This window comes from Toxotes jaculatrix, chromosome 16, assembly GCF_017976425.1.
Source record: "Toxotes jaculatrix isolate fToxJac2 chromosome 16, fToxJac2.pri, whole genome shotgun sequence".
Lineage (NCBI taxonomy): Eukaryota > Metazoa > Chordata > Actinopteri > Toxotidae > Toxotes > Toxotes jaculatrix.
In genome coordinates, this window is record NC_054409.1 from 14,332,952 (window position 1) to 14,359,919 (window position 26,968).

At 39.2% G+C, this 26,968-nt stretch overlaps 3 protein-coding genes across 8 annotated transcripts in view; 1 reads left to right on the forward strand and 2 right to left on the reverse strand.

Moving 5' to 3' along the window:
• Nucleotides 1-13,261, reverse strand: fybb (FYN binding protein b). Of its 3 annotated transcripts, none has more exons than XM_041058744.1 (19): nucleotides 13,080-13,261; nucleotides 8,335-9,343; nucleotides 5,546-5,681; nucleotides 5,394-5,467; nucleotides 5,205-5,227; nucleotides 4,863-4,915; nucleotides 4,089-4,221; nucleotides 3,703-3,862; nucleotides 3,418-3,535; nucleotides 2,892-2,911; nucleotides 2,681-2,753; nucleotides 2,441-2,512; nucleotides 1,851-1,891; nucleotides 1,534-1,597; nucleotides 1,316-1,415; nucleotides 1,030-1,192; nucleotides 872-905; nucleotides 759-790; nucleotides 1-667 (listed from the first exon to the last, which is right to left on the reverse strand). In XM_041058744.1, the coding sequence occupies exons 1-19, from the start codon at nucleotides 13,080-13,082 to the stop codon at nucleotides 645-647; spliced, it is 2,331 nt and encodes a 776-aa protein (XP_040914678.1). In that variant the 5' UTR covers nucleotides 13,083-13,261; the 3' UTR covers nucleotides 1-644. The 3 variants fall into 3 exon arrangements, with proteins under 3 accessions (XP_040914678.1, XP_040914677.1, XP_040914679.1); XM_041058743.1 differs by having other exon boundaries at nucleotides 2,441-2,527; XM_041058745.1 differs by lacking the exon at nucleotides 2,441-2,512.
• Nucleotides 13,262-15,536: 2,275 nt separating this feature from the next.
• On the reverse strand, nucleotides 15,537-22,654 carry ccdc80l2 (coiled-coil domain containing 80 like 2). 2 transcript variants are annotated; one of them, XM_041059064.1, is made up of 13 exons: nucleotides 22,353-22,654; nucleotides 22,067-22,242; nucleotides 21,892-21,980; nucleotides 21,538-21,711; nucleotides 21,211-21,362; nucleotides 20,632-20,964; nucleotides 20,191-20,431; nucleotides 19,838-19,991; nucleotides 18,393-18,529; nucleotides 17,798-17,946; nucleotides 17,361-17,464; nucleotides 16,978-17,058; nucleotides 15,537-16,680 (listed from the first exon to the last, which is right to left on the reverse strand). In XM_041059064.1, exons 3-13 carry the CDS (start codon nucleotides 21,922-21,924, stop codon nucleotides 16,376-16,378), a joined length of 1,863 nt encoding a protein of 620 aa, XP_040914998.1. In that variant the 5' UTR covers nucleotides 21,925-21,980; nucleotides 22,067-22,242; nucleotides 22,353-22,654; the 3' UTR covers nucleotides 15,537-16,375. The 2 variants fall into 2 exon arrangements, with proteins under 2 accessions (XP_040914998.1, XP_040914996.1); XM_041059062.1 differs by having other exon boundaries at nucleotides 22,067-22,654.
• A 3,501-nt stretch (nucleotides 22,655-26,155) lies between these two features.
• nnt (nicotinamide nucleotide transhydrogenase) overlaps nucleotides 26,156-26,968 on the forward strand; it is a 32,737-nt gene continuing 31,924 nt past the window's right edge. For all 3 annotated transcript variants that reach the window (XR_005895487.1, XM_041058978.1, XM_041058979.1), the window contains exon 1: nucleotides 26,156-26,277. The gene's annotated coding sequence lies outside the window, so the exon portion shown is untranslated. The remainder of the gene's footprint in view (nucleotides 26,278-26,968) is intronic.

Sequence of the window (26,968 nt, forward strand, 5' to 3'; positions counted from 1 at the left end):
TGTAGCTGATAACTTTATATACAGTGTGTCAAAATTGCTTTGGCACTAAAGCAGTTTAGGTTACATGTTTAAATCTGAGGAGAAACCAGAGTTAAGATCAGTAGCAAATCATGGATTACAATTCATGATAAAATAGCATGTAATGGTTATAACTTTCACTCAAACATGCCATCCTATACTATTGCAAAGCACAGCAGGAGCATGAAATTTAAGGCAGAGCTGCAGAGTTCGTAAAGGCAGTGCAAAAGAACGAAAAAAATAACAGATAAAAATATAAAAACAGAAATATACAAATACTGATGATCCAACAAATGTTTCCCTCTTTGCCGAGCTGTTGCAAGTAACATGACCGCATTAAATAGTTTTGTTTTGTTGCCTTTGTTTTTTGAAGAAACTAAATTTAAAAGAATTGCATTGTTCGATTGATGTCAAAGCCAGCCTTGTTCCAGATCTCTGAATTGCTGCCCACCTGTCCAATTTTTTTTTCAGCAGCTCAAATATTAATTAATAAATAAGGAAGTGAAAATGAAACTACATTTTAGTCTGATAATCAGGCTTACTCAAAGCAAGTATATCCACAGTAAACATAATAAATAGTATGAACAATATTGGTGTAAAACAATAAACCCAGTGCAGGATGTTTCTCAGTCGTTGTCATAAATGCAATCTGAAAAAAAGAAAAGAAGTGTTGATTTTAAAAAAATGTTTCACTGTGTGGAAACCTGCTCATGAAATAATAAAAGAGGAACTTAGTATACCATCTCCAACATCATCGTAGATATCACCATCGCTGTAAACAAAAACAAGATGATCAGTACAGACAGCATGTTAAGTCTCATTCTTAGACTGTGTGAGTGTTTGTGGTACTTACTCCGTAACAATGTAGCTGGTCGAAACGTAACCGACTGTTAGAGACAGACATAGATATTTTAGACATACGTGGTCCAGTTTTGTAGTGCAAAGAATGAGAAAGCACTAGTGAAAAAAGCACTAGTGGATGCTGCAGGTATGGATTTTAACGATACTCACACTTGCCCTCATCGTTCCGACAGATCAATTTGTTGTCCACGGCTTTAACAATGACATCAAGTGTCTCCCCTGCCCTGATTGGCAGCTCTTTCCCACTCCACTTCCTGTTAGTAAGTGTGTGGACAATGGTCACCTTGTACAGCGCCTGTATCTCGCCGTCGTACTGAAAGAGATTGAACACAGTATTATCACTGTTCTTAGGAGGTTTTTCATCAGACATGATCCTGACAACATTTAGAAGGACAGGACTGATAAGCCTGCTTCAAAGCATGTTAGAGAGACAGACTTTAAACTTTTTCCTGAAGTCCTTCTCTTCTTTCTCAAACTTTTTTTGCTTCTTTGGGTCCATCTCTTCATTCTTGCCTTTGCCTTTCAGGACTGGAGTGCTGGACAGAAACATAATAAGTAAAAAGAAAAACAAAACAACAAGTAAAAACTTCAGTAAAATATATTCATGGTTTAAACCATGAATCTAAGTGGACGGGCAGATTGAAGTAATTGTACCTGCTGTTGGGCAGATTTTGAGAGTCAACATCATCATATATCTCCTCATCAATCGGTGCTCCATCTATGGTAATATGTGGGAAAATGCCAGTGAGGTAAAGTCACTCAGTAATAGCAATTTTACAACATCTATCCAAAGTTAGCTAACGTTATTTAACATGAGCCATTTTGAGCTACTGTCAGTCAGTCTAGAAATGTTTTGTTTTCGATCGAGAGACCAAAACAAAAGCCAAGAAAGGACAAATATTGAGAAATAAATAAATTTTTTCATTAAATATCCATTCAGAAAATAGTAGTAATATCATGGTGAGTAATACCTGAATTTCCCTCTGCGGTAAACTGGCTAGGTGGAGGCACTCTGGCACAACAGAAGAAAAAGATATTAAAAAGTTACATAGTTTATATCATTACAATATCATCAATTAAGCATAGGTTAATTTTATTCAAAGCAGCCTAAGTTAATACTCATATTAATGAATTACAAGGCAATATTTTAATTAGTACTCTTGTTAAAACATATCTTTGGTGTTAGAAGATAATGCCTTGATTTTCTGATTAGGTCAACAGCCGTACATCAGTTAAAGACATGCAAATAACTCGAGAAGATTAGTAAAATCACAGATAATCAGTTGCACTGATTCTGATCACAGCAACAACACTGTTAGGTTTCAGCCTCTCAGGCTGCTCATGCAATAGTCGATTTGCAAATTAAAGTCCTTCAGTGTTATTCCGGCAGAGGTGAAACCTTTGATCTGATGCTGATCTGGGGAGAAAATTAATATTCAAAGGAAACTTCGTCCAAGAGGAAGTTTTCAACTGTTAAAAGGAGAGTGATGGCTGAAAGATTAGGGATTAATAACAGTGGACAGTAGATCTGTGATCAGTCTTACTACTGAGTGTATTTTACACTTTAGTGCTGGCAAGACGTCTGCTCCGGTCAAATATCCGCAGGAGGTTGCGGGACTTCGTAGGAGAGGACCTGGTGTCCAGGGGACTAGAGAATCAGCCAAGGATGAAAAGACCTGCATTTCTTGTTCTGTGTCGATTCTGAATCCCTCCTGTGTACCCTTTTCCATTTAGCATTAGTATTCAGCGTTTGTAAATATAAAAGAGTTTAAGCAGATTCTGCTGCTGTAACAGTTCCCACCTGACTTCCAGGTTTGGATCAACAACATCATCATATATTTCTCCTCCGTCTCCTGGTAGCGGAGGTAGGACAACTACAAGACAAAAACAAATACAGATTTTAACTGGTGACATGTTTTATCTCATTAAAACAACCTTGACATTAAATGAATGGAAAGCCTGTAACTGAACATAATGAAATGAATTATATTATCGTGAAGTTATAAGCATACCTCCGGGTCCTTTGATTACACTGCAGAGAGAGAAGAATTGATTATATAAACATTAAAAACTGGCTAGTTCAGTGAACTGTCTTCAGTTTAAGTTAGTTCAGTTCAAAGGAATAGTTCAACATCTTGGGAAATATGCTTATTTGCTTCCTTGCTGAGAGTTAGATGAGAAGAAGAAAGCAAATAAGCGTATTTCCCAACAATGTTGAACTTTTGCTTCATAAATCCTTTAAGAAGCTTTTTGAATGTGTTAGAATTCTTATTTCATGGCCGTGGCTGGGCTAGTGATTCATGGGTTCTACAGTAGTTAGTGCCATTCAGTGTACCAAACTGGCAAATGAGAGTTGTCAATAACAAAAGTGAAATTTTAACAACTAATGGTGATGTTTCCTTATAGAGTAACACAGTAGTTTTCTCTTTGGCAGTGTACAATGAGAAAATATACTTCCCATTTCACTTCTCTCCCATTCTTAGAAAAGTACAACTAACAGATGTGGAGAAAGAATATTTAGTCTCACGTTCCAGGCACCTGTTATCAGAAGGGGCGACATCAATGTCATCATAGACATCAGGTTCGTACGGCTGCTGAGCTTGACTCTTCAGAGTGTTAAAGTCGATTTCTACTGAAGTGGTCTTTACATAACCAACTGTTGGAAACAAAGAGCAAAGATTTTTGTCATAAGTGATGCAAGTGCAGGTTTGTAGCTCACATATAATATCTATCCATCTAATCTATCTGTCTATCTGTCTGTCTATCTATCTATCTAAAACAAGATGCCTGAAAGACAGATGGCGGCTAAATATGTGAACGTACTGGATCCATCCTGTGTCCGTCCTAACCACTTCCCCTCCGGATTGCCCTGTACACGGATGATGTCCAGGCAGTCTCCCTGCTTCAGACAAAGGTCGGTTTTACTGCCTCTGCAGTCCACACAAGCCTTCCCCTGGTGGATCACCTCCAGCGGGCCAACCAACTAATGTACACATACAAAAAAACATAGTGTAAATTATGACATGTATTTGTGATATTTATGATAAAATCTATGTTGTGTGGTTATGTCATAAATATCACATGTATTTGTGATATTTATGACATAACCACACAACATAGATTTTATCGCTGTTTCCAATCTTTATGTTAAGCTAAGCTAACCGCCTCCCAGCAGGTTTAGCTGAGAGTTCAAGTCTCGTTCCACTCACTTTGAATTTTTTTCTGGCATCTTGTTCCTTCTTCTCACGTTCCTTCTGCTCCTTCTTCTCAGCCTCCAGTCGTTTTTTCTCCTCCTTCTCGTCTTTCTCTCTCTTCTTTTCTTGTTTTTGTTCAGCCGCTTCCCTTTTGAAAGAGAGACAGAGCATTGAGGTTGATAATAAAAAGTTTTATTTATTTATTTATTTCATAATGTATAGCATTTTAGCCTACATTTCTTTGCTATGAATGTCCCTAGATGGTAGTATTTTTTAAAAATACAAATAAAAATGTAAAACCTAAACACAAATATGTAGAATTTAAAATGAGCCTGTGACCAGTTTTGATTGTCTGAGCAGACAGAACTGCTCAAGCAAGAAATTTTATCTCCCTCATTATTTTCAGAGATTGAGAGTGCATCAGAGTGAGACTAAATAACTTCTGGTGGTGTTGTAAAACAACCACCAGAGAGTAATGTCAGTAAAATTAGACACAGCTGAACGGGGACTGAAACCAATATTGAAGTGGTATATTTGTACACATTTACAAAATTAAAATCAGTGAAGAGAACATTGTGCCAGGATTCTTCAGCTTTGGACCTAAACAGACACACAGAATGTCCCCGACCAGCCTCAGTAAATAAAAACTCCCACCATCCATCCATACACAGACAAATAATTTTGATTACCTTAATATTTTTTTTTAATTTAAACTGAATTTAAAGATTTGGCAGAATCAGAGAAGTGCGTGATAAATATGTAAAGCTTTAATGTGGAACATTTGCTCACCATCGTTCATCAAGATCCTCATACATCTCTCCATCATCGTCCTCAGTTTCCTCCTGGACAGAGAAGACAGAAGTAAAAACAGTAATTAACACCTGGAATTAGTTTGTTGTGTGTCTGTACTTATCTATTCTTGTTTACTTGTAAATATATCACTATGCCTCTTCTGTATGTTTTCACCCTAAGCTGCTGCAGTGTCCGCATTCCACCGAGTTTATTAGTCATGTGTCTTTAAGTGCACACATCCTTGTCCTTATCTGTGTGTGTGTGTGTGTCTGCATCTGCACACAGTACCTCCATGCAAATCTGTACTTATGTAAATGAAAGTATTTCAGCGTGTCTCACCTTTGCCCTCTGGCTCGGGTGACCTGCAGAGAAGAAACAATAAATCAAGATGTTTAAGAACCGCATTATGTAAAACAAAATGTATGTGTTAAGTTTCATACAAAGGGAACTAAACTAGACTGTCTAGACAACTATGGGCAGGAACTAGACAGCTATCATATGCAAAGTCCCAAAATAACTGAACTGAACCTGTGGATGGTGGTAGAGGTGGAGGACAGCTGTTCACTTCATCAACATCATCATAGACCTCCTCTTGCTGGATCCTGAAAAGCACAGTCAAATATAAACAGTATATATCAATTTTAAGTGTGCTTGAGTGCACGCAGAGATGTGTGACTTACATGGATCCAGGGTGTCGCGGGGGGAGACTGGGGCCTGCAGACTGAGGGGGTGGAGTAGGGGTCACATGGTTGCTCTGGTTACTGGGGTGAGAAGACTGAGGAGGTGGGATGACGGGTTTCTTAAAGGTGCTGGGACCTGTAACATAGATGCATGGTGTTAAAATAGAGTGTCTTTACCAGGGCCCTGTCTCAAATGTGTACTGTATGTCAAGATAAATACATTGATGAATAACTTAATCAGTCCTCAGAGGGGTAATTATTTTGTTAAACAAACAAAACAAACAAAAAGTAAGTCAGACAGGTCACAACAATCAATGTTTTTTTTTTTGAGAATTGAGTAAACTTGGAGTGTCCATATAGCCAGACGGTTAGCACGCATACCACATGGGCTTGAATGCCCTGAGCAGCAAGTCCCTATTTTGCATTCTGACTGACTACACCATTTCTTGCTTGTCATTCCCCTACTAAAATTTTATTTGTTATGTCTTTTTTATGTCTTCATTTTTTAGGGACAGTGAAGACAGACAGGAAATGTGGTCCAGCTGGTCAAGAGTCCAAATGAGGACTCGCTTCTCAGGGGCATTGCCTTGTGGTAAATTCGCCAGTTTTTTTCTGGGTCACATTAAAAGAAAGGCTAGAATAGCACATAGCATGGAGAATAGCTTCTGTCAAAGTGCATTCACAGTTTGTGGAACCATTGCCCTCTGTCTAACAATATTTGCCCACATTTTATGAAGAATATCAGCCAACAGTTATGCTTCACCTCTGATGGGGAAATAAAATTCAGGTGTGTGTCTAAAAACGCAACCTCTCGCTCAAAAATATCCCTGTTTGTTGGAACTTGCTTCCCTATGTGTTGAAACAAACTCAGCTGTCAGACCAAAAAGAGAGGGGGGAGGAGAAAGGAGAAACTGGACAGGGAACTTGGCCAGGGGAAATAGAGGAACTAACAGTATTTCTGTGACTTTGGTGTGCTGTCTTATGGTTAGAGCATTTGTCAAGCTGCTTCTGTGCAACTTACTCAGATTGTGTACAGAGGGTACAAAATACAAAACCTGATATGATATAAACACATTGAAAACAGAAATAATCTTGTTTTAATGCTATAATGCAGAAGCAGAGGTCTGAAGTAAAGAAATAAAGACAGAAAAAATAATTGTTTTATGAACATATATGTAAAACTCAATCTGATTGGACAATGACAATCCAGTCACAAAGCAGTCCAGTCAAAGAGCAGGTTGTGTTGTTAATCTTCATCTCTGCCACAGAGATTCAAGATGGTGGTGGATTTAATTATATTTGATAATGTAGTAGAAAATAATGGGAAATATTTAATGTGATGTGTATGCATAGACAGTGAAAACTTGTTCCATTATTTGTGCACAGATGTTCAGCAAACTACATTTTTCACAGTGTCTTTGTGCGACCTCACCACAGATATAATAGAAAAGCTACAAATACAGTTTTTTTGGTGCACATTTACAAACTTGAATTTCTCATGCAAATTTATTTTACTGGTTTACAAAGGTTGATTTACAGCCTCATGAGCCCATATTTGACCAGCTTAGCCAAAGTAAACTCAACAACTGGAGGCTAAATGTTGCTACAGCCTCTCAAACCACACTGATGTGTTCAGAAAGTCCCTCTTCACACATTTTGTCTGTCCAAAGTAGTGCTGCTAGTGACAGAGAGGAAATGCACTTTAGACAGCCAAATAAGAGGAAGCTTTTCTATTTTTTTTTTCTTTTTTGTCACGGGATCTTCAAAGGGTTTACCACTGTGCATCATTTAATCCTTGGGGCAGGATGGTCCTGGCTTAGTTTACAGAGAGTGTTGGATAAAATGTTGTGCCTTGTTTATTGTGAGGAAATTATGCTGACAGCTTTTGTAGTATCTGATACACTGTATTTGTTGCACACTGATTGGGAGCAGGGAAACAGAGACATATACCAAATGGAAAACAAATGATGTAAAAGCAGCCAGATAAAGTTTAAATACTCCTGCCTGTGTATGTTCCTCTGGCTGCCTGCCGTTTCTCTCCTGAAACTCCTTCCCTGTCTCACCCTCTAGTTTTCAGCTGTTCGTAACAATTAGTCAAGTCGTTTGTTCAGCACGTTGTCTTCTTAATAGTTAAATAGGAAGGTTTATACTGGAAATGCAATAAAATGCATATTTATGTATATTTTATGTTTAAATCATCATGAATGATTTTCATTCTGCTTGTAGAAGCTATGCGGTTAAACTGGGTAGTTAGTTAGAAAAGCTATGTTTATTCAGAAAGTCTCATTAACGTCAAGAGAGAAATGAAAACACATTATATATCTGCATGATCACAGCAAGACAAGTTAGTAACCTGGATTGTTGCCATGATTTTTAGAAATACTGAGGTCATGAGTCCAATACAGTATAAAGACTTTGTGACCCGGCTTGTAAAGAAGCAACGGGCCCTCACAGCTCTTTACAGCTCGCAGAAGTATAAGTAAGAACTTCTGCCATGTCTAAATGAAGCATGCTTGCTTGACTGTAACGGTAGCCCTGAAAGTGTGATCACACATCTTTGAGATACTGCATGTTAAGAGGGTGCCAGTAACTACGCTTAAGTAGACAAGCAACTTGTATATTGTATTATCACAATGTATTTCCCCATACATCATGGTTGATTGATTTATATAAATACTGACATTATTTCGCTTACTGGATTACAACTTCTCATAATCAGTGCCTGTGTTCAGAATATGTTAGTGATGTCACTATGAAAACAAAAGCTTTTAAATCCAAGGCCAACTTACCGTCAGTGGAGGCCTCAGCAGGTCTTTTGAAGCTCTCCAGGTTGATTCTGGGGGGTCTGGGGGGTTTAGCAGGAGCAGGACCCAAAGCTAAACTGTTTGGTAGAGGGTTACGTTTGGGACCTGAAGTGCCATCACCATTAACGCTTCTGAGCTGAGGAAAGGCTTTGGGCGGCTTCTTCAAGCTGGGTTTTTTAGCAGCAGCTGGAGGTTTGGGAGCGATGGAGTTAGTAGCGGTGAGGGGCGTTTTGTTGGCTCCACCGCTATCTGACTGCTCATTTTTGTCCTTCTCCTTGTTGAACATATTCTGAGCAGTCCTAAAGTTGGAGGTAGGCTTAGCAGCGGAGTTTGTCAGAGGTGAGGGTTTGTTCGTGGTGTCCGTGTTAGCTCCTGCCTGTTCTTCATTTTGCTGCCATAGTTTTATAATGCTGCTGCTTGGTTTTTGTTGTAAAGGAGGTGCTTTGGGTATGGAGCCAGTAGTGGGTGGCACACCCCCACCACTGTCTTCTTTTATCCAGCTGGGTTTGGAGCTGACAGCTGGAGTTGCAAGTTTAGGAAAAGGAGGTTTGGAGTCGGACGTGGTGGAACTAAAGGAGGGCTTTTTGACAGGGGGTTTTTGTATGGGGCTTTTAGCTTCAGGAGGCTGTGAAAGAGGTGGCTTCTGGGATATCTGCTGCTTATTACCGAATAAAGGTTTGGTGTTGGTGTTGGTGTCATCCTGTGTGTTGGCAAACCTGCTAGCCAGGGCTTTAGTTTTGTTTGGCTCTTGTGCCTCTGTGTTACTTTTAATTGATACTGAATTTTTCAGGAAAGCTGGTTTCGGAGTAGCATTTATTGCACTGCCCGAGAGGCTTTCCAAGACAGGTTTCTTTGTCAGTGTGCTCGGGCCAGAGGAGAGGGTGGGTTGCAGGACTTGTTTGGTATGTCCAGGTGGTGTAGAGGAAGTCTCCTCAGTGCTGCACCCACTCGCTTGGAAGCGAGCCATGATGGCCTTTACATCAGCCTTGTTTTCCTGAAATGAATTGAAGAGGATCAGAAGTAGGGTTAATGATCAAAATACAAAACTTCAAAGAGGATCTGATTCAGACTGATTCAGAATTACACAGTAAAGAGGAAACTGGTGAAAATAAAATTAGGATGTGCTGTTTGTGCTAGAATATAAAATTACTTCAGCAAACAAACAAAGTGCTAAAACACAAACTGCTGGACAAAGCAAAAGGGGAATATAAGAAAACGAGATTCACACTTCACTAGACTGACATAAAGGTTAACGTAGAAACAGAAAGTTGCGAAACTTTAAAAACATCTTATTTCCCGCCAAGACAGTTCCTTCTCTTATTTCCAAACTTTTTATTCAATCAGTGAAATTCTTGCTTTCGATTTACTTATTTGTGTAACTTATCTGTTTGTTTCTCTCTTTTCCTGAGGCCACTCTCACACCACACGTATACACAAACCATTTCAAATACACAACAACTTCTCTCACGGCTGTGGCTCAAGAGGTACAGGTCATCCATTAATCACAGGTTTTGTGGTTCAGTCGTATTTAAATGTCTTTAAGAAAAAACACTGAACCCCAAATTAATACTAGTAGCCGTAACAGTGCGTTCAATGGCAGCCGTTGGTGGGCGTATTTGTGTGTGTCACCATCATGCTGTTATTAACTATTAACTATTAATTATGTACCTAGGGTAGTTTATGAACCTATTGTTGTCCTCTTTGGCTTTAACAGGAAAGTAACACTCAAGTTATAAGACTTTATAAACTAGGAGCCCATCATAATACTTTGGTAAACATAACAAAATGATTCTTTCATCACAAAAACTCTGGAAAAAGTTTTCAAATCAGTATTAGCAACTAAAAAAGTCCTGTCAGAATATTCCAGCTCATAGAGTTCCTCATTTTATCAATTAAAATGCCTTTAAACTGCATTTATTTGGGTAATGTAGACTGTACAGGTGAGAACTGGAAACCACATTCATGTATTACATAACCTCACATGTATCTGCTTAATATAGAAGTATTTTTCCAAAGGAGCATGCTCTTATAAGCAGACAGACAAAATAAAATGGCACTTAAAAGCAAATTTTATGTCAAATATACAGTACTATACAATAGGTAAACTCAGGAGTGAAAACATTTGCTACATAAGTCCTTGTTTATTCTTTATTTATTTACAAAACCTTACATTTTACTTTACTTACATTTTATACAGATTTCCTTTTGCAGGTAAACAAAAAACAGAGAGAGAGAGAGATATTTACAATATGCTTGTTTTTAGGTTGAATGACCCCTAATGACTAAAAGTAGCTTGTAGTGTATTGCAGTTTAATGATTTATTACACTGAAAAAATGGTTGTAGTGTTACTTTGTTTATGACACAAATGGATGTGGCCAGATGTTGAGGAAGACGCATCACTAGCCTCAAGATGCATCCTAAATGTACCCCAAAAGTGCAGGTTTGGTCCAGTGTCAGGCCTGCAGCTGTTTCACAAAGTGTCACAATGCAGTGACCATGTAGCAGCCACACCTATTTTAATGAGCCTGGTTTGACTGGAGTCAAAGACACCATACCAGGAAATGGAGATAAGAGCGTGAGGACACACAGTCACTGCTATTCCTACAGCAGAGCAGTAAAAGTGAGGGGAAACTGTTGCACAGAAATTATGAAGCTAAATGGGAAGTTGTACAATGCCAGTTTTAAAATAACGAAGCTGCTGTGTGTGACTGCAGTTAGACATTTTTCTGTGTGGTATTTGTGAGAGATGGTAAAACCAAGCCACAGTCATTTGTATAACCTGATATCTCACACAGTGTGCAGTCTGTGGTGTATTGAACTAGGTTAGAGGAGACGAGTTTAAAAAAAACAAACTGATTCACATATAAATCATGGTTCCTATCATGGTTCTTATCTTCCACCAAACCTGTGTATCCTGATACTTGTAGACTATTGTGTTTTTGGCTTACATATTGTATGTAATGTAGTTTCTGTCTGGATTACATTAACAGAGAATGTCTTTTACAAAAGCCTTATTATGCCACCGTGTTTCTTTCAAAATGTATTTGCAGTAATTTATATGAACGCCATTTTTAGGAGGGTTGTGTCTATATCTCTGAATCAGTGCAATCAGTTTCAAAATTTCAAAAATCAGTTCTTGCATATGGATAACACTTTGGTATAAAATCGCTATATGTGCTAAGCAGTTCTCAACCCCTTCTTAAACCAATTCTGTAGCATAAACTTCTCCGCTGTCCATCTCCTCTTCATCATCCAAAATATCACTAAAACGCTGCTTTTCTTTTAGCTTCATGTGCATTAGTGTAACCCACAAGCTATTGATGTAGCCATTTTATTTTAGCAAAATAAAATTATACTGGGAATGGACAGTGGACAAGTGGATAATGCTGGAGCACTGGTTTGAGAAGTTTTGATACGCTTATTTTTACTGTGGAGAATAGTCACTATTTGAATCCACTGTAAATGTCATATATTCACACAGCAGTCGAGCTAGCCACAGCTGCTATCTTCACTGGGAAGGAGGCTATCAACCTTTTACTTTCAACAACTGTCTTTTTGGCAACTCAGGTTGTGTATTTCGTGCTCAAAAGATAGATGGGGGTGGGTGGAGTGTGACTTCAGTTGCCAGTAACATCTTTCAGAGGTGGCATAACAAAGTGTGTTAACACTAAGCCTGAGATGAATATCTCATCAGAGGAAAAGAAACAGAAGAAAAAGTTCCCACATCGTGCTTCTGTTTTTTCAGCCACTGTAACTAAAAATTACCCAATATGTTCTGCACCAGACAGTTGCAATTTACTGCTTCTCTAAACACTTAAGCACTTGCAATTTTGTAAAACCCTACAGATGATGTCAAATCCTGGAAACGCCTTTCAGTTTAACACAGTACAACTCAACAACACCAGGAACTACAGATTCTGAAAATGGCTGTCAACACGAACCAACACCTCTCAAAATAGTCTAAAAAAACTAAACATTATAGCCTTCATGAAGGTAGTATTTAAGACAGGACTGTTGTATCATACTTCAGTAGGTATACCTAACAGACTGGCAACTGAGTGTGCGTATGCTCTAGGTCAGTAAAGGTTTAGATGGATTTACCCTGTATGCAGCCCACTGTTTAAGTGGGTTGCCTACAGGTCGCTACAGTTGTTTTTTTTGATGCATTAACAGCATATGGGAATTCTTGTTTTCATGCTGCGTTATGTTGACCACAGGACACAAGCAGGGTGGATGTTTGGATGTTTATCGTATTTGCCTTTGCAGATATAAATAAAAGTGCCATTATCTATGCAATCATTAACGCAAGTATGCTTCAAGTCTAATGACCGGCTGTGACAGGACAGTCGGTCTCAAAGCAAAAGGGAACCATGGGCTTTCCTTTCATTCTGATGTGCAGTGGTAGCCAAAGTTGCCTTGCTCAATCTAGCTGCCACAAACCCAAAAATACCTATCCTAATGGTGGCTTCCTCTGTTTCAACACAATATGTGTGAAGGAGTGTGTCAAAAAGTGTGTTGCAAAACTATCAAACTGTTTTTTGTAGTCCAGGTTTTGTGGCAATTAAAATATAACAGCTTTACCTCTCTAATCATGATGTCAAAATCATGTGAACAATTTTCAATAGCAGCTGTCTTTCACTGGATCTTACCGCGGCATTTCAGAGTAATTCTGATATTTAGAAGGTGATTATTTTTAAATAGTTTTAATTGATTATTAAGTTGTACTCACCATGTTGAGGACACAATCCAAGGGGACTCTGCTATGTCCAATTGGTTGGTGGATTAAGTGGTGGAGAGTGTTTGTTCAGTGTCTCTGTGTGAGTTTCTGTTGCTGTTGAAGAGAGAGATATCAAGAGGCAGTCAGTGACAAAGAGTTGAGTGTTGAGTGAGAGTGAGTCTGTGTGTTTGTATGTGGGTGGATGTATACACCAGCTCTGCTGGTGACATAAGCCTCTGTCCACAACTGACTACTTCCTCTCTTAGTAGCATGTGTTTTTGTGTGTGAGTGTGGGTCTCACAGCTTCTCTTATCTCTGTGTTTTCATCTCATGAATTTGCCTATACCTGGCAAACTCCCTTCAGTTTCACTCTGTGCTCAACAATTGATGTTCACTCAGTGGCAGGTCAACAGCAAAACCACGATGAGAATTGTTCCTTAGCAACTGTGTACAACTCTTCAAACATAAGGTGACAAGGCTAAAAGCTACAGCCATACACTATAGTGAAGGATGTGGTCGTGTTAACAGAGAGTTTACAGCGGCCCTGAGTGGCTATGAGTCACAGTGGTGCTTTGGTTAAGACTGCTAGCATACCAACATGTTAACAGTGACAGTGCTAACATGCTGATGTTTTAACAGGACTAATGTGTAAATTAAGCAAACATTCAACAGCAAATGACTTGAGCTTATAGTTTATTTTTTACGTCATCAAGGGCCGTGCACAAATGTGCAGTCATAAAGCCTTAAAGATATATTTGCACCCTGCAGAGTAGTCAGGTGAGTTGAACATATAGTGGTTTACTGTTGGCACGGTTGCCTGTGTGACCTAATGACACACAGTGAGCCAGCTCTTGTACATGTACTGCATGTATATAGTTGTTTGTATATATTTGACTGGGTTTTGGGTGGGTTTTTTGACTTTGTTGTCAGTTTATGGCCATATATGTCATGTGGCTCTTTTGTATAAACAGGAAAACAGCACCAGAGGAGGTATCAACAGATGCTTTCTTTTTAATTTGTCTGTGGATGTCTTGGCTGGCCCAGTATCATCTTTGCACGATAAAACAGTGTAAAAGGCAGCAGGAAAGATTTATTGGCAAATCAGTGCAAGCTGTCAAGGCTCAGTAGACTGGACTTCTCATTGCTATTAACATGATCATGGGTATTTTTACTTTATTTTCTACTTTCAGGATTTGTAGTTATAGTTTGTTTATGAAGGTTGTAATATTGTTTCCTTTCTGTAGTGTTAGCTTGTGACCAGGTTGTTGCGCAGTTTAAGGTTAGGTAAGATAATTGTTTGCATTTGCAATCACACTTCTTGTGTGGCCATTTGCTGTCTAATTACAAGTAATAAGGTTAACCCTCATATTCTAAATATGTAAGGTCAATCTAACTCAGTTTATTGTAAACAGTGCATGCTAATTCTCGAACTGCGTGTTAAAAAGTCAATTTTATGTCACTAATTTTAGGTTTGGATGGTTACTGACTTCTGTTTTACTCCACCTCCCCACTTCTCCTTCTTCTTTTTTTTTCTTTTGCTTCTTTTCTGTGTAGTTTTCTGAAAGTTAAGACCACCGACTTTACAGTAGAGCCACTTACTCTCAGGCATGAACTAAATCACAAGTAATTCTAAGGACAAATATTATTTTTCTCTTTTTCCTGAAATTTTAAACTTTTTACTTTTCCATATTTCACCTTTACATCCCTGTTCCTCCCCTGCCTCAGGTCACTCACTCTTTGCTACAATGATTTACTGCAGGTCATGTTTTCACATACTTACCGTCACATTCCACAGTAGAGTATTAACAGGGGACGATGCCAGAACTTCAGTCTGTTACTTCTCATTATTGTACTATTGAATTATTATTATTGCATTGTTATTTGTAGCATCAACACTTGTCAACTTGTCAGGATCATCTTATTGTTTTTCAATATTTATTTAATACAGGTAGCTGTTTGGGGAAAACTTTAAAAGTGATCTTTACACCAGTTGCAAATTACTTTCAAATTAATTTCAAACAGTTTCACATCTCCTCACCAGAGTATTTTCAGACCTGCTTTTAACTTTACTACACATAAAAATCTAGAAACTAGAAAAAGTAAATATGCAAGTTAAATAAAGTTTATTTTGGCCTTTGACTTCACAAAGCTTCTCAAAAGTATACTTCCTTCTCTCTTACTGTAAGTTGCTGCTGATCTTGCAGAATCTAACGACCACATTTATGCATGTGTGGTGTTTGTTGCTCGTTTACATGATACATTTCTTCTGTGCTGAGCTGCACATCTTCTCTTCTTCTTGATTTTAATAAACAGTGCCTTTTGATATTTCCTGTGCTGCCTGGTCAGGAATATTCAGCTGTCTTTTTTCTGGACCTTGGCCTAGTCGAGAATTGATCTATGGTTGGCACTGAAAAAGACTGAAATGCATGTGTCTGGATGAAATAAATCACTCGCTTCTCATTATGAACTTAGATTTGTATGTTTGCGTTCATAGTATTTGACATTTTTTCCATGTGTTATAATAATAGCAACTGTAGAAAAAGTTCAGTTGAACTAAAAGTCTGGTACCATTCTTTTTTACATTCAAGGTATATATATTTTTTAATCACCTGAAAAACTTTGAAGAAGAGTTAAATTACCTTGTTCAAAAAATGTTATAAAAGAATGTCCTGGGGCATGCAAAGAGTCCAACATCAATAATTCATTGTTTTACTGACCCTGAGGTGTCTACAGACTGCAGCTCTTTAAAAACAGATGTTTAGCTTAGAGTTAAAAAAAACAAAAAACAGTTTCACAGGAACTTTCCATTTTTGTGCAACATGGTGAATGTGTTTGAAAATGACTGGACAGATGTGTTGCCAAAAAGCCCAGTCTGCATGGCCCTGTCAGGACATTCTTCCTCTTCCACTGTTGCTACAATCAGCAAAATAATAACAGAACACCAGCTTTTTTTCTGCACAACAGCTGAATAGTGCATTAATGTTTTCATTAAGACTTTCTTGAATGAAACCATTCAACTATTTCTGCTCCACATGTCAGATTTATTACTTTCAAACATAAAATATCCAGCTTATTACTTTGGTATCCAACAGATGCATCATCAAAATCATTTATTTAGAATTTATACATTGAATCCTTTAAGTCCTGAAGATGAGTTTTTGAGGTCATTGTTTATTAGTTTGCTGATGTTAAAATCCATGTGTTCATGTGTTTTTACGTCTCATGTGAAGAATGTTGTGTTCCTCACTCCACTGCCTCCTCTTCTTCCTTTTTTCTCATCCTTCTTCTGATTTGCGTTATAAGCACACCTACTCCACTCTGTCATCATCATAGCCACCATAGTGTCCCACCTCACTGCCTCCTCTTCCTCTGTCCTCAGGGCAGTGGATCCCCAGTCTCTTCTGCAGCTTCTCCTCCTGGAGGCGAAGTTCCATGGAGTCCACCAGGTCATAGATGTTATCCAAGGACCACATGGGTGACTGGTACCAAGCCTTGACATCGCTGTCCTTCCCCACGACCAACATGCTGAAGTAGTCTTTGCTGATCTTCAGCTGTTCTCTCAGATTATTGACCATGTCACGGGATAACGGCTCAACCTCACTCTGACTACGACCTGGAAGAAGGATGACAGGGTGAGAACTAAGCCGTTCACTTCACAAACTACAGCAACAATGGATGAAACAAAAAAAGGGCTGCTAGGAATTTTGAGAAACCACAAAAAACAGTTTCACAATTTTTGTGATAGATTTTTTTACGATTCAGACAAAACCGGAAATTGGAGTTCAACCTTAAAATAGAAAAAAATGTTTACATATTTTCACAAGTACACAAGGTATTAACAATAAATTCCAGGTTACTGGTTCCATCACTGTCCCATGTACCTGGGTTGCCCCACACCGCTGTGACTCACCATTTAGAGGAAATAACTCAACCGTTCCTGATGCTTTGTCTCCGGTTCCAGTCAGCTTTAACATGGCAAAGTGACGAATACCTGACAAAAGACCCAAGAATGTGTATTTTAGCAGTAAGGGTTTAAAAGGAACTTTAACCAGCTCTTGGATTCAAGTAAACAAAAGAAAAACCATTACCAGTGGAAATAATGAAATACATTCTTGTTTTGAATGTATAAATACATGTCTAGTTGTGGTTGAATATTTACAATAATTAGTTTTTCTTATTATAAATCCTTTCCCAGCCATGAAGGTCAGAGGGGAAACCTGACTCTTCTAAAGCCTTTGCATATTTTCCCAAAAAATACAGAGCAGACAGAAAGCATATTGTGTGGTGTGTTACCCAGCTGACACTCCTGTCCCCTGAGAGCCGAGAGCTGCTGTTGGAAAGAGTAGTCATCCTCAGAGGGAGCAGAGATGAGTAGCAGTCTTCTCTTAGACATGAACCTAAACATCCATAAAAATGGGGATTCAGGTTTGAATATTGTGGTGTAGGTCAGTCAAACTTGTGCCTTTCATTCAGTCGTGTCCCACTTGGTGGAAGACCAATAACATCTAAGTATTCGGATTTACGTGTAGACCCTTTAGAACATCTATTTTTTTGATGGCAAGGCTTTTCGAGACACATTTTAATGATGATAGCATAAATGAATCGTATTCATAAATCTTTATTTTAAGCTAACAAAGCAAATTTAGATTTAACATCAGCAAAAAAAGGATCCAGACTTTGTTGCCTCAAGGGTACTACATAATAATGAGCACTGAATTGCAGGACTTCACCTGAGCAGGGAATTCTCAGCTCCAGGCAGTTTGTCTTTGGAGCAGACTGGAGGACTCTTTCTCTCTTTTTCTTTTTCTGGGTGCCTTGAGGGAAAGTTGTCTATGTACTCAAACAGAGCAGAGTTTGATGGTGGAGCTTCAAAGACTCTCTGGGGAAAGATAAACGCTAGTTAGACAATTTAAAGAGAGTCATAGGGGTCATAAGAGGGGAAAAAACACACTGAACACCTGATCACCCTGCTGGATTGAAAGAGATGGGACAATGGAATATCAGATGTTTAAAATGGGGATCAGTAAATTATCTAATTTAATTATATGGTTTAAAAAAAATACAGTCTGTCGTTTTTCAATTGAATGATGCAGGATTCTTTACAATTTCAGAAATAATTTAAGGATGGTTCTAGTTTGGAGTTTAGTCATACACATGTGAAAGGACTGTTTGAACGGTCTTGGCAGAGGAGGTGACAATCCTGCATCCATAAAACCAAACAGCTTCCAGGTGCGAGCATGTGTAAAAGTGGTGCTGAAAAGGAGCATAAATACTCAGCTACATTCAAGTAAGAGGACAGAAAAGCAGTAAAGAAAAAGTTCTTACATTGGGCTTGATGTCGTAGTCTGTGACTGTCATGGAAAAGAGGTCAGAGGACGACAGGCCGAACTCAGCTCTCAGCAGGGAGATCAGGCCTGAATCTAAGAACTGCTCTGATAGGTCACTGAGAAGAGGCTCTGATTCTGAAACACACACATACATTCTGAGATATAAATGAGTGTGAGCACATGTACACCTGCAGTGGAGGGGGTGGACAAAACAACCGGAACACCTCACAGTTAAATTAAACCCAGACTACGATACACAAAAATAGCATAAAGTTGAATCAACACCTCTGACCAGTATTTGAATGTTATACACTTACTGCTTCTACTACATAAATGTAGCATTTATTCCAGGGCTGTTGTATTGATTGCATTATGTTGTGCAAGAATTTCATGTGTTAACGTCATTGTGGCCACCACCTGTACATACACAACAGGTCATATTAAAATCTAACTGCTGTGATAGCAAAGTATTTTTGTTTGTGAGACAACCAAACTAAATACATACTGACCACATGCCACAAGAGTTAGAAAATCACTGTTACTTCCTGGTACAATATGTAACCAAACTGGTCAACAAGAGTAGTTAGCCATGCCAAGAGGCTAAAGCTAGTGGCTCTAGGGATAGCAATGTCAGTCTGTCAGTCCACCTCTTTGGACCAGACCGAAATATCTCATCTTAATCTGAATTAAGATGAGCTTTTGCACATTCATGCTTCCCAGATAATGAATCCTAATGACTTTGGAGATCCCCTGACTTTGTGGATTTGAGCACAATGCCATGAAATTTGGTTCAAACATTGATGTCTCCCTCAGGATGAGTTGCAGTGGCTTTGGTGGTCCTTGACTTGTTCTCTTCCAACAAACAAATTATATTCCCATTGGCCACAGCCGTGGCTTGTGTTGACTGCAAATTAGCAAATGTTAGCATGCTCACACGCCAAACTAAGATGTGTTACCACTGAGCACAAAACACCACTCTGGTTTTACTCCCTAAGTGCTAGTCACACAGCCACTATCATGGCTGTTGACTCTTGTTTTCCTTTAAAACAGCTGCTATTCAGCTGCTGACTGAAGTCTTGGAAATCAGAAGTACCCACCGCATATAAACACAGCTCAACAACAAATTTTGGCAACCCAATCAACCCAGAACAATCTGCAGCATAATTTGGATTGAAGTAAAGAGGAACACCAGCATGATCGTTGTTGCAACAAAAGCAAGAGTGAAGAAATTCAGTTCCAGACCGTTGAACTATGGAACCATGGAAGCTATATTTGCCTTTGGTCACACCTTAGTAAAAAAGTACAGTATGTTCCACTGATAACATCTATATGAGATCTTCTGATTACTTGGATCACCCCTAATGAGTGCCTAACCAGATATAATATATGGAAATATTCAAACTTACAACATCACGCACACAGAGATGTACAAACACTTCCTACCGAGCTGGTGGTGTTGCAGCGTGAGCGTGGCGTCAGTGCCTGCCACAATGGTAGCCACGGTAATCTTCCTGATAGCGAGGTCACAGTGATGCCTCTCGTTCTCCTCTTTCTGTTGGATGTAAAGCGTTGCGTCTCTGCTGGGCGTTGAGATCAGCTAGTACCAAGACAACACAACAAAACAGGCACATTGCTCAGACTGGTTAGTGGGCAGGTGGTGATTAAGTACAGATATATCTTCAAAGTCCAATGTTTTGCATGCATTTGTAATGCAGACACCACTGTACATCAGGCTTAGTGATAAAAGACCGGAAGAAAAAGGCAGACAACAGGATGCAAAAACAGAAAATTCTCACCATCAACCTTCGTGTTCCCCTTAAACTGTCCAAAAACTCCTTCAAGGCTGTTTTCTCCTTCTCACCGGCCTCTCTGTTAGACTTTTTCCCTCTTCCTTTTCCTTTCTTTCCTTTTTTCCCTTTGCCCTTCTTCTTAGAGCTCTGTTTTTCCTGTGTGTCATCCTTTACATTATGTTCTTTTTTATCCTCACTGTTTTTCCCTCCCTGTCTTTTCTTTCCTTCTTCCATGTTGGAGTCAGGCCTGCAATGCAATACACAAAGTTTACTTTGATGTTCATCCAGAACTAAAAAAGCAACTCTGTCTGGTGTAAAGTGATGAGGAGGCATGAGCTACCAGGCGGGAAGACTAAATCTAAGGACAGTTTCCATGGAATTACTCAAAACATGTACACTCTTCCCTTTATCTTTGAAAAATTTACAGAAAGTTTGAAAAGACAATACCTGTCTTTCTTAACTTCTTCATTGCTCCTTGACACAGATAGAGGACTGTGTGCTTTCTCTTTTCCTTGTCTGTTTGAAGTGACCTGACCACCACTGCTCGAGTCCTCTCCCCTCGTGGACCCCACAGCAGGCACCTTACGGATTACAAACCTCGACCGTCCACTTAGGATGTCCTGGATCTTACTCCTTAAGGCAGCTTTTTTATCCAGAGGAGGTTTTCTTTTCAATGCCACCACGGAAGTCACATTTCCTCGCCTCTGAGAACTGGTCACAATCTTCTTCTTCTTCATCTTTTTTCTTTTCACCACAACCTTCTTTTTAGTGGTTTTACACCTGCAGTAAAAAAACAAATCAAACAGCGTTTTGTGTCAGAGGATTTGTGTAGATTTTTCCTAAATAACTTGATCTAAAATATCAGAGAAAACCCATTAAATCACATTTTACGTCAAGGTCATTTGGATAACATATTAACATCTTACACAGTAGGTGAAACATTTTCCAAAACATGGACATAAAAAGCACCATAACACATAAAAATTCTCCATTAGTACAGTACTAGACATAGTTATGTAATGGAACCTCAAGTTGGATCCTTTTCTGGTCATCTTCTCCAGCTTCCTCATGGGGAACTGGTCTATGAGCTCCAAAATTGCTTCAATGCGGACTGGATAAGGGAACCGCTCACTGACCAGTAGATTCTTCTTCAGAACCAGCATGGTGAACCCTTGCTCCTGAAACAATTGTTGGTGTTGAATAAATAGTGAAGAGCAGGTAAACCAAAAAGGTAAAAAAAAAAAAAAAAAAAAACACATTTTCAGGAACATATCTTTTCATAAAACTGTCTCAAAAGGCAGTAAATTATTTAAATCTTGTAAAACAATCAAACTGTCATGCCACACTGGTTACCTGGTTGGTAAGGTCCAGGTAGTGCAGCAGTTTGGTAACAGTGTCCGGGTCTAAGTTCTCTACTGTAGCTTCTCCTTGGAAAGTTGTTTTCTGGATCCGACCTTCCATCATGGCATTCTGGATGATGGTGATGATGAAGGTGTCTCTCTCAGCTAGGTGGCAGTTCAACCCTTTCTGAGAGAGAGAGAGAGAGAGGGAGAGACAAAAGAAGAAAGAAAAAACAGTTACAGAAAACATAAGATGAATAGTATTTTGCGTAAAATCTCAATTTATTATTTTCCCTAATTAAACAAAACAAATCTCCTTCTGAATCAATATGATATGTAGCTAAAGAGTAAATAATATGCACAGTACCTGCTCCATTTCTTCCAGCTGTTTCTCCATCATACGTAGATAGTTGTCATTGTGTGATGGGGCTGTTATCACCCACAGCCGCTTTTTACCTGGAGGGGAGAAAGGGGTGTTGTAGGGACTGTAAGTAGGTAGACACACAAATACATATATCAGCTGATCAGTTCATTTCTTTTACCTGCAAATTCAGCCAAGAAATCCAGCTCTTGGGCCAGGTTTGATGTCTCTCCAACTCCTCTGTTGTCTCCATGTTCTTTGTCTTCGTCCAGCCCCAGTCCCTGCTCGATTCCTGGAGGGAGGTCTGAGTAGTCTCCCCAGTCCCTTACATTGGGGTCCAGCTGTTCCTTGGGCTTGCTTCGACCGGTGCCCGGCCAGGCAGCAAGCAGACTCGGGTAGCCGAGGCTCCACAAAGCAACAAACAACAACAGATGCGAGTATGAGGTATAGAAATTACACATCCTTACCGGCACGGATGAGTGGTTTGTTTGTTGATCAGCTGGAACTGGTTAGCATCTCACAAATCCTCCTCGGGAATAAGTCATAGGCAGCAATGTTGCAAATGAAACAGACGGGACAGATTAACCAGGTGTTTAAAAGTGACTTAAGAGTTTAAAATGCTCACAAAACCCCCAGCTAAGAAATAGTTTCTGTTGTTTGAATCCAAACTGAAGGCTGAATCATTCCATATCCTTAAAAAGCAGGTGGACCAAATCTGGAATGAACCTCAAAGGTAAAAGGAGAGTGAAGACTGCAATGATGGTAAACCTCTCTCACCAAGGGAGAGAATGACTGTGAAGACTTTTCCCTGCTTGCACACAGACACACACTCCTGGTTCACATTATACCCCAGGCTTGTTAACAGGAAACTCCTGGAATTTTCTGTGACTTCAAAGCATTTTCTTGCTCAAAAATCTCTCTCTCTGTTTCTCTCTGTCTCTGTCTCTCTCTCACACACACACACATGCATTCTATGTGTGCATGTGTGTGGTCATGTTATGTCCTACAGCTGACTGTGTTGCTATCCATTATCAGTAGACAAACAATCGCTCACATATGTCCTGTGCATTCTCACATACAGAGTATCATATGCACATGGATGTCAATGAACCCACCTGTGCATTTACACAAACATTCCAATTCACCCTGATTCCTGTATAACATTAGTAGGGTAGAAGGGGCAGTGTGAGGGCAACAGCCCTGCTCTTTCTTTCATCGAGAGGGTAAACCCGTACCTGCTCCAGGGCTGACCCCGACCTCTGCCCTCCCTAGTGTCAGGGGAGTGAAGAGACATTATCCCTGCAAGGATCAGCAACATGTAGAATTACTTGCATTATTACACATGGTGAAGATTGATTATTTATTTTTTCTTAATCCTTTTGATTTTCCACATCTGTTATTGTCGATCAGAGTCTGGCAATGTACTGAGTAAAATGGATCACAGTATGCTGCAGGCTGCATAACATATGGAGGGATAAAAACAAAGAAAAAGGGTTTAAAAAATGTGGGAGATGAGGGGCGGAACAGTGGGAGCTTAAAAGTAGAGCAGTTCACTCTATTCAATCTAAAGCCATTTGTTCAACAGCAGCTAAAGTTTTAAAATGAAAGGAAATGGCACCAACCTTAAATAAGCCTGAAGAGGAAACAGACACTGCAGTCTGAAAAAGTTCTTACCAGTTCAAAGTTGTGAATATGAGTAAAATGTGCCCGCAGGTGGATAAACCCAGAGGACGTTCTGCCAGGAAAACACTCATCCCTCTCACAGCCAAGCCCCCAGCATATAAAACAAAAAAAGTATTTACATTGCATTTTGAATTCAGAGTTTAATTCACTAGAAAATGGAACAGATGTGAATTAGAGTTTAGAACTAAATGAATGACTCAAACATACTGAAATACAAAGTAACATGAAACAAAACATAAGGAAAATGGAGTCAAGAACAGCCCTCACTGAGAATTAGATTAGCAAGTGAGTTCAAATAAAATTCACATGGGAATGGGATTTGATTCATGATCCTAATGCAATTTCCCCATTGTGGGACTAATAAAGGTGTATCTTATTGTTTACTCCTTTTTGATGAAAACTGGTTTGATGGCTTTTGATGCACAAAAATCCTTGCTGTGTTCCAGCAATAAAATGCTGTTATTTACTGTCATAAAAATCTGCTGCCACAAAAATATCAAGGTTATATTCTGGTTGCAATTCTAGGTTTTTTCCCCACATTATTTGACAGTTGTAAAGGGTCCTCATTCCCAATCTCAGTTCTTGATTTTTCAGACAATAACATGGGGAACACATGTGGCCCAAAAGAGGCGGCAGTTTTTACAATGAAAAATGGATATACAAATAGTGATACCTTGTAAACACATGTATCTACAACATACAGCAAGGCACAGCAACAGGCAGAGTTACTTTAAACTGATTGAATAGAATGATTTTTAACAGACATTAAACATGGAAATGTTCCTCCACCTGCTTCGTGACCCCAAAATTATATACAAGATGTGTTTGTTAAATTATAGTTTTAATGTCACAGTAGAAAAGGAAGAAATAGAAAGAGAATATAGGAAAAAAGAAAATCAAAGAACTGCAAGCAAAGCCAATACAATTACAAGAGCTGTCTTTATGGTGAAATGTTACAATGAGAACCAGGCGTAGCAACAATGCATACCACTCTCTGAGCCAGATAAAGAGAACCAGATGATCAGTGTGTGTGTGAGAGAGAGGCAGGGTGCATTTTTGCTATATGCAATATATAAAATACTGCTTGCAATACTTTAAGTGAATGCATGTGCTGGTGCAGAGTAAGTACATAAGCTGAATGTAGGACAAAGGCAGACAAAGCAGTTATTGCTGCTGTTTCCTTGCATGAGTTTCATCAAAGGTTGTGTCCCAGCTTTTGTTTTTCGTTAACACAGTTAAAAGGAAACCAGCCACCAACCCAACCACCATCCATGTGTCTTTAACATAGAAACACAGATGTACTTTGTCCCTCATAAGCGCTCAATTTATAGCACATCAGCACCGGAGGAACAAGGTAACATGCGACTCATCTAGAAACATGCTTAAACACATCTGTTCATAAAACAGTGCTTTAGAATTACACACAAAACTACATCTATTGATTCAAAGACCCCTTCCAGCAACCTCACACCATTCAGATTACTACTCATGCATTTTTACTCCGGTGAAACTCTCAAAATACAGAAGAGAACATACCACAGCTTAAGTTCACAAAACACAACACACCAGAGTCATACTTTAATAAGGAAGTGATGCTTATTCAGGTATTAGTAAACACATCATAAGAAGCGTTCTAACCGGAAGGAAGGCATGAAATAGTTCACTTGAACACATAAGACTCCATATAGAGTAGTGCTCTTGTTAAGGAGTTTTGTACCTGTAACATGGTAAAGTATTGCTGAAAAGTGGATACATTTAATAATCATAGCACAATATTACATTATCTGATTACAAAAAAAATACATATTTATTTAAATCCAAAACCGTCCCTCTGAGGCCTTTTTTGTTTATGTTCCTTCCCTGCCTCCATGGGATTTCTCAGTCCAAGACATTGTGAGTGTGAATACTTGTTTGTCTGTAAGTTGCAGGCCTGTTAAAGCGACCTGCACCAGACTGTTTTGCCCACAGACACCCTTGCCCAGTGTGTCCTGGTGCATCCTCCAGCTACCTGTGACTCTGCAAAAGATGAAAACTGATGTAGGCAATAGATAGATGGCGGCTGCATGTTTCTAAATTTACTTGTGTTTAATAAGATAATGACATTGCAAAAAAAGAGGGCCCGGACAGACAGATAGGCAGATAGATAATAAGCTAAACTATATTTTAATCCCTCAATGCGTTGGTGCATAAAAGATAGTAAAAGGGCGACCCTCGGTGGAAGTATACAAAGCTGCATGCTGCTGTATGATTCGTTTCTATTCGGACGCCATTTCTGATACAGTATAGAACAAAAAAAAAAACTGTACACAGTTATCTGTGTGTTTATCAGTGTGCATGGGTGTGTGATACGGTTGTTCATCTATAAATCTACCAACGCATATGCTTTCAACTGGGATTTTTAACATCGTTTTGTGCCAAAATTAAACCTGAATAGACAAATCGGCTCATTATATAAAGTATGAAGATTAATGTTGTTGTCCTTTAATAAGATGTTGAGGTAACTTTCGCTGAACCGTGTATGTAGATAATATTTATGGCTTTTTTTTGTCTTTCATGCCCCGTCAGCGACATCACATCAAAAGTCATCGGATATCCTCTGATGCATCTCATATGATCCAATAATATTCTTATGCCGGCCGCCTCTGCAGACATCTTCCGGGTCGACAGATAGTTCGCCTGTGCTGCACAGAGCCAGGACTGTCTGCAAAGGTCAGTCGTGTTATCTGCTGTTAACCTTTCCACCCTCGCTTCTCACCATGCATTTGTTTCGGTTTGCATTTCTGTGCGTGTGTAGGGAGCTCTTTGAGTCACACGTCGACTTCACACACGTATACAGATGTGGATTAGCCGCCGGCTAGCGCGCTAGTTAGCTCATTTTAGCTATCACCCCCCTCCTCTCCTTTCCCACCTCCGCTAGATTTTGTAGTGAGTGGAGACAACAAAAAAAGAGAAGTGGTGCCCGCCTGGGGCCATGAACCATGTCGGTTAAAACTGATTTCAAACCAAGCACTGGTTTACAGTTAACAACATTAAATCCGTCAGTTTCTACGCCCCAGGTTCCCATGTTGCTGTACGGAAGCCATTGATTTAAACGAACGTTTGTTTTATTGGGGACTTGCAGGGTCTCCGCCAGAGGTTTATGAGAGCCGCTCAAATCCTGACCCGGGTTTAATCTGGCACGTTTAAGGACAAAGCAACATACGTTTGCAAATGTTCATGGTGTTTTATCTTCAGGGGTATTTTTTTTTCTATGAGCTAGCGTTAGCAAAATGTTAGCTGAATCTCATTCATAATTTTGGTGACGTGTTAGCTTTTTTTTTTTATAATAACAGGTCTGACATGAAAAAATAGTCCTGTACACAGCGCACACAGGCTGTAATATGAGTTAATCCTGTCTGGT

Coding starts and splice junctions, on each gene's coding strand:
- fybb (XM_041058743.1), bottom strand. Junction 1,892..2,440: donor CGTCTTGCCAGCACTAAAGT/GTAAAATACACT, acceptor CTGTTGTGCCAG/AGTGCCTCCACCTAGCCAGT. Junction 906..1,029: donor TCGGAACGATGAGGGCAAGT/GTGAGTATCGTT, acceptor TGTCTCTAACAG/TCGGTTACGTTTCGACCAGC.
- ccdc80l2 (XM_041059062.1), bottom strand. CDS start 22,346: ATGTGTAATTTCTATACCTCATACTCGCATCTGTTGTTGTTTGTTGCT. Junction 18,530..19,837: donor GCTGCAACACCACCAGCTCG/GTAGGAAGTGTT, acceptor TGTGTGTTTCAG/AATCAGAGCCTCTTCTCAGT. Junction 17,059..17,360: donor GGGACAGGAGTGTCAGCTGG/GTAACACACCAC, acceptor GTCTTTTGTCAG/GTATTCGTCACTTTGCCATG.